The sequence below is a fragment of the Cornus florida genome, unplaced genomic scaffold, assembly GCF_030987335.1.
Source record: "Cornus florida cultivar Cherokee Brave unplaced genomic scaffold, ASM3098733v1 CherokeeBrave_3.0.0_Hap2_Chr04, whole genome shotgun sequence".
Taxonomy (NCBI): Eukaryota; Viridiplantae; Streptophyta; class Magnoliopsida; order Cornales; family Cornaceae; genus Cornus; species Cornus florida.
This window is the reverse complement of record NW_026775574.1, coordinates 101782848-101791486: the sequence shown is the minus strand read 5'-3', so window position 1 is coordinate 101791486 and position 8639 is coordinate 101782848. Positions and strand designations below refer to the sequence as shown.

Sequence of the window (8639 nt, the reverse complement as noted above, 5' to 3'; positions counted from 1 at the left end):
GTTAACGAAATGGATTATTGAAATTTGGATTGTTAAACATATTATTGAATTAAATATTTTCATTCATATCAAAGTTATGAAACCATATTCGAATTGATTTAAGATGAAAAATCTAATTCATTGATGGGTGTAGAATTGTCACATTTCAAAATATGAAAAAAAAAATTATTTATTTAAAATGCATAGTATCTTTTCATAGAAAGTTGACATGCCTATTTATAGGCCACTCGACCCAAGAACTAGAACTTTAGAGAAATTTGAGCTTTGCTAGGGCAACTGTTGTTAGACAGTCGCCTAATTCATTGCGCGACTGTCATCACAATTCATTTTATATTTTAAAATCTCATATTATTTGGGAATTAGAGAGCCCGCTTTAAAAACTAAAACAAAATTTTCTATGAGGGACCTGGAACCTGTTGGGATTCAGATTTATGTCCTAACAGCTTCAATTTCGATTTTAATTTCTCAAAATCATTAAGAACGATTCTCATTTTGCCGAAAACTATACCAAACTAGACCATGTACACTCCTAACTGAAATTGTTGAAAAATAAACTTAATTTTAGTATTTAATTAATCATTTTAAGTATTTGTCTTACATAGTGTATGTTGGCATTTAGCATGTTAGTGGGTAGTAAATTATCTTAATGAGAATTAGTATATGAGAGTTAGTGTGATGGTGAAGATTATGTAAAACCAAGGGTTATGAGAGTTAAGTCTAAATGGCTATGTTAGTGGGAGTAGTGAGAGTTAAGCCTAAAAGTTATGTTAGTGTGAGTAATTGTGCACTTAAATGTAATTGTTATACCTATGTTCATGTGGCCTATATATACATGTACTCTAGTCAAATAATAGTAGAAGTGGAATAAAATAATTATTCAAGTATTCCTCCATATCATTCTCTTCCAAAACATTATTGAGTATTGTGTGTATCTAGGCCACTATTTTCAACAAAGTGATATCAGAGAAAAAGCCAACAAAGTAGTATCAGAACAAAGTTAGAAAGTAGTATCAGAGAAAAAACTAACAAAGTGGTATCAGAGCCAGGTTTCATGTTCAGAGCTTAGACGATTCTGAAGGCCTAACGAAGTTGATCCTAGAATGTTCAACATTTTGAGAAAAACATGTTTCTCCTTGATGATGATGAAGGGGAGAAAATGTATTTTCTTAGTCAGAAGATGATGTTCTCTAATTACAAGAGAATAAGAATCATCATGACTTCATACCTCAAAGCATGTGATTTGTGGGATGTTGTTGGAAAAGAGCCAAAGAATGGTATATCCAACACGATTCATGTGAAGAAAGAAGAGAAGGCATTGGTAATGTTGCAAAAGGCAAAACATCAAGAAATTTGGGAGTATTTTGGAGAGTCCAAAACTCCAAGTTGTGTTTGGAAGATGCTCGAGACCATCGTTTCCAATCATAGAGGTGAATCACTACCCATAGAGTATTGGATACAATGCTTTGAGGATGATGAGTTTATGAAAGATGATTATGAAAGTCTTGATGACAAAGTTGTGGAGAATGAAGAGGTGTATCATGCAAATGAAGTTGAAGATTTTGGAGATTCAAAAGTTGATGGAAAATTTGAAATGGTGAATGAGGAAGAGGTAAGAAAAGGTGTTAAAGAAGAGATTGAAAAAGTGGAGGATAATAAAGTGAAAATAGAAGATTTAGAAGAAGAAAGTGCTAAAGAAGAGGTAAAAGTTCAAGTTGGTAAGTTAATACTTTCTGGTATAGTTACAAATTCTACAATGAAAGAAGTTATATTCAACTTATTTGATGAAATTATTATTTCTTCATATTCATCAAATAATGCTTATTTTGTGGAGAATGATGAATTTCTCTTAAAGAAAAGTGTTCCAATTAATTATGAGATTGATGCTAAAGGCGAGAAGAATTTTTCAAATTATTTTTTACAAGATAGTTCGGAGAATTTGGTAATTGACAGAGGTTGGGTGAATATGGAGTTATTTTTTGATTTCAAAGAAGAAGCACATAAGAAGTTCAAGAAGTTTCAAGAATTCAAGAAGAGAGAAAACGAATGATGCGCCCATGTGAAGAAGATAAATGTTGATCATAAGAGGGCATTATTCAAGCATTTGAAGAAGTTTCACAAGCCCTACACATCAACGGAAATGCCCAAGAAGATTGAAACTATTGAAGGAGGTGGAATTGAAGATCAACTATTGAACTTTTGATCAAGCTCTCAAGATTTATAAAGAAGCTTACTTTCAAGTTACAAAATCAAATTTAAAGGGGGGAGTTGAAAAATAAACTTGATTTTAGTATTTAATTAATCATTTTAAGTATTTGTCTTACATAGTGTATGTTGGCATTTAACGTGTTAGTGGATAGTAAATTATCTTAATGAGAATTAGTATATGAGAGTTAATGTGATTGTGAAGGTTATGTAAAACCAAGGGTCATGAGAGTTAAGTCTAAATAGTTATGTTAGTGGGAATTAAACCTTTTAAATATCATGTTAGTGGGAGTAGTGAGAGTTAAGCCTAAAAGTTATGTTAGTGAATGTAATTGTTATACCTATGTTCGTGTGGCCTATATATTCATGTACTCTAGTCAAATAATAGTAAAAGTGGAATAAAATAATTATTCAAGTATTCCTCCATATCATTCTTTTCCAAAACATTATTGAGTATTGTGTGTATTTAGGCCACTATTTTCAACAAAGTGGTATAAAAAAAAAAAGCGTAAATATATATTCTTCTTAATTATAAATATTGCAATATTATGGCAGCACTAATCACGGACTGGTCATCTATATGTTCCAAAGATATTAAAAAAAATTCTAGATACTTTTAGAGGTCTCTAGAATTAGCATTGACAATCAATAAGATAGGGCCAGTCATCAAATAAAGAAAATGCTTCTATTTATATCACATGGGTGAAAATCAAAGTTTTTATAGTCTCACTCTCTCATGGATAGTATCAAGCAACCACTTCTATCTAGCAGAGACGATGAGCATCATTACCCAGATCATCCAGAGAGCCCTCCCAGAGCATCAGAGCTTTCTTCTTCATCCTTCGCCGTCGATGAAAACGACATCAAACCCATCTCCGGAGTTCAAGATTTCATCAGAGAATTTGCTGTGGAGTCAAAAAAGCTTTGGTACCTAGCTGCTCCCGCCATCTTCACATCCATTTGCCAATACTCTCTCGGCGCCATAACTCAAGTCCTCGCCGGCCATGTCGGAACCATCGAACTCGCTGCCGTCTCCGTCGAAAACTCCGTCATTGCCGGATTCTCTTTGGGCATGATGGTACAATATTATCTAACCCACCCTCCCTTTCATGTGGTTGTTATAGTAATGATTACATATTTCTTTCTTTTTCCAAGTAAAATACCAGACCTCGAACTCCTATACATTTAACTTTTCAGCTGTTTAAGATATAAATAATTAAATTACACGTTCTCTAACGGTTTAAACTTTTAGAACGGACAATGATTAACACGATAACATTCTTGCTTCGAACAGTTGGGGATGGGAAGTGCACTAGAGACGCTTTGTGGACAGGCTTTCGGAGCTGGACAGATGAATATGCTAGGGATCTACATGCAAAGATCATGGATCATTCTCATTGCCACGGCCCTAATAATGATGTTTCTATACATATTCGCAGCTCCGATTTTGATACTCATCGGCCAGACAGCCGAGATATCAGATGCGTCCGGGAGATTCGCGGTGTGGATGATTCCACAGCTCTTTGCATACGCGGTGAACTTCCCGCTCGCCAAGTTTTTACAGGCGCAGAGCAAGTTCATGGCGATGGCGGTGATCGCCGCGGTGGCGCTGGTGCTGCACTGCGTCTTCAGCTGGTTACTGATGCTGAAGCTGGGGTGGGGACTGGTGGGTGCGGCGGTGGTGCTGAACTCGTCGTGGTGGTTCATAGTGGCGGCTCAGCTGTTGTATGTATTCAGTGGGTCGTGTGGTGGAGCTTGGAGTGGGTTTTCATGGGAGGCCTTTCAGAACCTCCTGGGATTTGTTAAGTTGTCCCTTGCATCTGCTGTAATGCTCTGGTGAGACTCCTAAGTCCAAACTACATTTCTCATTTGACTATGATGGTAGGGTATGGTTAGGTGTGTCTTGTCAAACAAGTTTAGAAACAAATATATGTTCGGACTAACATTTTTACAACATATAAATCTTAACTTAGATGTACTGTTTACGTGCTTTAGCTACGTAATGGTTGATAGTATTGATTATGGTTACAGTGTAACGGATTCAGATAAAATCAGTGTAAATTGACCAATACAAGTCGCGTATCGGACTTGAAAAAGGATTGCGTACGATACGACGAGCGTGAACACCATCCAAATAATACAGTTAATATAGATATAAATTATTATTTAAATTTTGTTAAACAAGACCGTTAAAAATGTATTACTTAATTTAGAAGAGAAAGTTATGCAAATATCATGATATTATATATGTTACTCCGTATTACTCTATCGCCTTGTCATTATAATTATATATAGTTTTGTCATAATGATAAGTGTCATTGCATATTATGACATGTATATAGTGTAAAATTTCTTTTAAAAGAAAAGGGCGTTGCACATTTTAAATCTTATTTGTATTGTTTTCAAGATTAATGTTGTGTTTGTACTCTATAAGACTAAGCATCTGAGAGAGTAGGATGTGATTAATCAAATTAATAAAAATTATTTTAAAATTATGAACATGTCTATAAAGTATTAAATGCATATCCATAGTTTGTGGTGATCAACATGAAAACAACGCATTCTTAAGAACATCCGTACTTTCTTAGCTCGTTGGTCTTCCATTATTGATTTGTTCTCTAATGTGGTTCTTTTTAGTATATTATGAGTCCACCGAGACTCGAACATTTAATTTTTAAATTTGAGTTGGAAAATTTATACGTTAAATCACACAATACTTTTCAATAAGTGTTGTTTCGCACTCGTCGAGTGTTCTCATTCTTGGTCAATTTTATCGTTTTTGCATTTTCGCTCTTTAAATTTGCTTTTGCACTGCTTTATGCACCTTGGCTTATGTCATCACAACTAGCGCCCATAAATTTTAAAGTAGTAAATGAGGGGGACATTTTCTAACATTTTCAAAAGTCAAAATAGAGAAGACAGCAAAGTACAACAATATAAAAAAATTGGAAGGAAAAGGCATTTTTTATTTTACATAACCCATCCAGTTGTTTCACGTGGCTGTGTACCAGTTCTGTGATTGTGTAATAATTTTGAAGATATGCAGACCCATGATAATGAATTCTAATCACAAAATACTCGGGGTTTGTTGTAGATCTATTTTTTATTTTTATTTTTATTTTTATTTTTTATTATTTGTTTTTATTCTCACTTAGATAATGAATTCTAATCACCTAACACGCTGACATCCTATTTTTAATTAACTGATGCGTTCCCTCTAAATATTTATTATTCAATCACTTAGATTTTAATCCACACCTCTTTCAAAATTTTGCAGCTTAGAATTTTGGTATTTTTATGCGCTGATTCTCTTTGCCGGGTATCTTAAGAACGCAGAAGTTTCTGTGGATGCCTTGTCCATATGGTGAGCAGATATATTCGTGTGTCTGTGTGTGTGTGTGTATGTGTGTGTCTATAGACACACACATACAATATGTCCAACTTGGAGCAGTTTAATTGATGTGTAAATACAAATTTAAATTACACTGGTACAGGAGTAATATACTAATTCCCTATTTTTGGTCACTCTAGCTTGATTATGGCAGAACAAGTCTTCTTTCTTTTTCTTTTTTTTTTTTTTTTTTTTTTGAAGGTAACTGGGGTATCCGGGCTTTGCCCAGACTAAATTCCCGAGACATTGTGCAAAGCATCCCTTCCACACGAGTCAGGTAACTAGTACAAGTTTCACAAATGTTTTATGAAATTTGCAGCATGAACATACTGGGATGGGCAATCATGGTAGCTTTCGGATTCAATGCAGCCACAAGGTTGTGTAATAAAACCGAACCTCCTTGAATCTTAGCGTCTATATATAACAAAGAAAACACATCAAAACAAAATAACAAGAGAAATGTGTGATTTGATCCAATGTGCAGTGTGAGAGTGTCAAATGAATTAGGGGCAGCACATCCAAGAACCGCGAAATTCTCTGTAGTGGTGGTCTCAGTAACTTCGGTTTTGTTTGGTCTCTTGCTCGCGCTCATTCTGATCATCAACCGGATGCAGTACCCAGCTTTATTTTCGAATAATGCAGAAGTAAAACAACTTGTAATCGAGCTCACGCCATTGTTAGGAGCCAGCATTGTCATTAACAATATTCAGCCTGCTCTTTCTGGTAAATAGCTGAACTATTCTTTGATTATATATCTTCATATGCATTTTCGGGAATATAGGCAAAAGACTTATAAGTGAAAGTATTGTTGCAGGAGTGGCAATAGGGGCAGGATGGCAAGCAATTGTTGCGTATGTGAACATTGGGTGCTACTATATATTCGGTATTCCTTTCGGCCTCCTAACCGGATACAAGTTTGGCATGGGTGTCCGGGTACAAGTTCTACCATCCTAAACTCTAAATTTCAAAATGCTAAAAACTCACACACCCAGGTCTCCACTAAGGCTCGAACCCCCGCCCTCCCATTTGGGGATATGGGTTTGTACTTAGCAGGCTGTTGCCCATTTGGTCTAATGCTACACATTAATCAAAATGCTTCCTAAAAACTATTTATGGTTGATCATTTTTAGGGCATATGGTATGGGATGCTGTCAGGAACAGCCCTACAGACCTGCTTCTTGTTCTGGTTGATATACAGAACAAACTGGAAGAAAGAGGTAGGTACATAAAGCAGACTTCATAAATAGTTTACAAAAGCTAGTCAGCCAATGATTTATGAAGACCTCCCTCGAGGTTTGTCCAAATTACTTACGAATGAAACTATTTGAAAAATATCTCTCACTCGAGTGAAAAGTCGTTAATTGGTTAACGGTAGTGGTTAAATTACTAAACTGCCCATGTCTTTAGTACAACCATTGTGTATGTCATGCTGACATAAGCGGCAAAAAAATTGAAAAGACAAAATTGCCCTTGTCATTTTTGGGCTCTAGCATTCTCTTCTTGCTTTGTGCAGCTTATAGGACATATATTCACACACATATATACATATATATATATATATATATACACAGACAAATATTACAATCTTCACCAATTGGTTTTTTGTCTTGGAAGTGAATCCTCTGTAATCTTTTCACTAACCGACTCTCCATGTTCAAATGGTATTGTACTCACATTTTCTATCTCTAGTTCCAGTACTACTTGTAATCATGGGTTTATATCACCCTCTCAAAATTACTGTCCTACCCTCAAGATATAACTGAAAGTAAACCCCACCACAAACATATCTATAATGTATATATCAAGGGTACTTTGTCAAAGTATATTAATAGGGTCATTTAAGTAATTATTTTTATGTTAAGGGTAGTTTTGGTATTTCATAAATATTTCGTTGACGGACTTATCAGTCAACTAAGCTAGAGGTGTTATGTCAAACTTCAAGGATTGTTCACCATACTTTTTCAAATAGTTTCAACTGTCATTAGGCAAACTCTCAAGGGAAGTTCGGGTAATTTACCCATTGACTAAACTAACAATTTTTAAACCGTTGGCAAATGCAGGCTTCGATAGCTGGAGAAAGAATAAAACAATGGGGAGGTGAATCAGATGCCAAAAAGGAAGGTGAAGAAATTTGAAACGAGACCAGAAAGTACACATGGGGTGAATCATCCAAGAATTCAATCGCAAGTGAAGAGGTATTCAAATCAATGGGTTGCTGCATGTTATGCCATCATAAAGAAATCCATATTCTCTTAATACCACCTCCTTTTTTTTTTTCCTCTTATTTTGTATTTCACCGCTAGTTCAGCTCTAGTTGAAAAACACTAAATTCATCAATTTTGGGGTTTAAAATCGTTACGTACTCATCCATTAAAGGAGTATCGATGAATCATGCTAGACTACCATCAAAATTCCAACCTACCAAGCGGTCCAAATCCATTAGGATACAGAAATCAACCTACCAGCTGCACTTAATATACAACCAAAAACCAACAGCCAGACCTACACAATAGTATAAACCCATTCACATTTATTTGTCACCCAAAATATCACCAACCAGCAAGTGACATAAATTACACAGATGCTAAAGATCCATAAAAGCAAACATTGATTTCCAACATGAGGTGTAGACATCAGAAGACAGGTTTTGGAACTTAAAATTTTAGACTTTCACATATTTTCTGGTTTTAGACAACTGGACAACTCTATGTTCAATGAATTCGCCATTAAATGCTTTAGCATTTCACTCAGATGTGGTTTTGTTTTCTTCAATGACAAAAGATTGAATAAATGAAGACGAACCAGTAGAGTGAGATTGACACCCCATAATAAGATAAAGATAGAAAATTACAGAAGATTTTCAAGGATATCATATATATAACAAAGGAAACGAAGTCGGACAGTAACATATCACCTATGCATAAACTTGTTCGTGACTGCCTCCGTGAGTTCAGCAGTTTTAGAACACCTTTTGTCAATTTCAACATTCTCGTAACCACTACTGGAAGATTTTCCTTTGTTTGTGCGTTCATATGACAGCTGAAAC

At 35.2% G+C, this 8639-nt stretch overlaps 1 protein-coding gene across 2 annotated transcripts; it reads left to right on the top strand.

Annotated features, from left to right (window-relative positions):
* The first annotated feature begins 2851 nt into the window (after positions 1–2851).
* On the top strand, positions 2852–8117 carry LOC132304278 (protein DETOXIFICATION 29-like). 2 transcript variants are annotated; one of them, XM_059801880.1, is made up of 8 exons: positions 2854–3280; positions 3497–4038; positions 5480–5566; positions 5913–5969; positions 6078–6316; positions 6408–6526; positions 6724–6810; positions 7654–8112. In XM_059801880.1, the coding sequence occupies exons 1-8, from the start codon at positions 2939–2941 to the stop codon at positions 7726–7728; spliced, it is 1548 nt and encodes a 515-aa protein (XP_059657863.1). In that variant the 5' UTR covers positions 2854–2938; the 3' UTR covers positions 7729–8112. The 2 variants fall into 2 exon arrangements, with proteins under 2 accessions (XP_059657864.1, XP_059657863.1); XM_059801881.1 differs by lacking the exon at positions 6724–6810 and having other exon boundaries at positions 2852–3280; positions 7654–8117.
* The last annotated feature ends 522 nt before the right edge of the window (positions 8118–8639 follow it).

Coding starts and splice junctions, on each gene's coding strand:
- LOC132304278 (XM_059801880.1), top strand. CDS start 2,939: ATGGATAGTATCAAGCAACCACTTCTATCTAGCAGAGACGATGAGCAT. Junction 3,281..3,496: donor GATTCTCTTTGGGCATGATG/GTACAATATTAT, acceptor TGCTTCGAACAG/TTGGGGATGGGAAGTGCACT. Junction 4,039..5,479: donor GCATCTGCTGTAATGCTCTG/GTGAGACTCCTA, acceptor AAAATTTTGCAG/CTTAGAATTTTGGTATTTTT.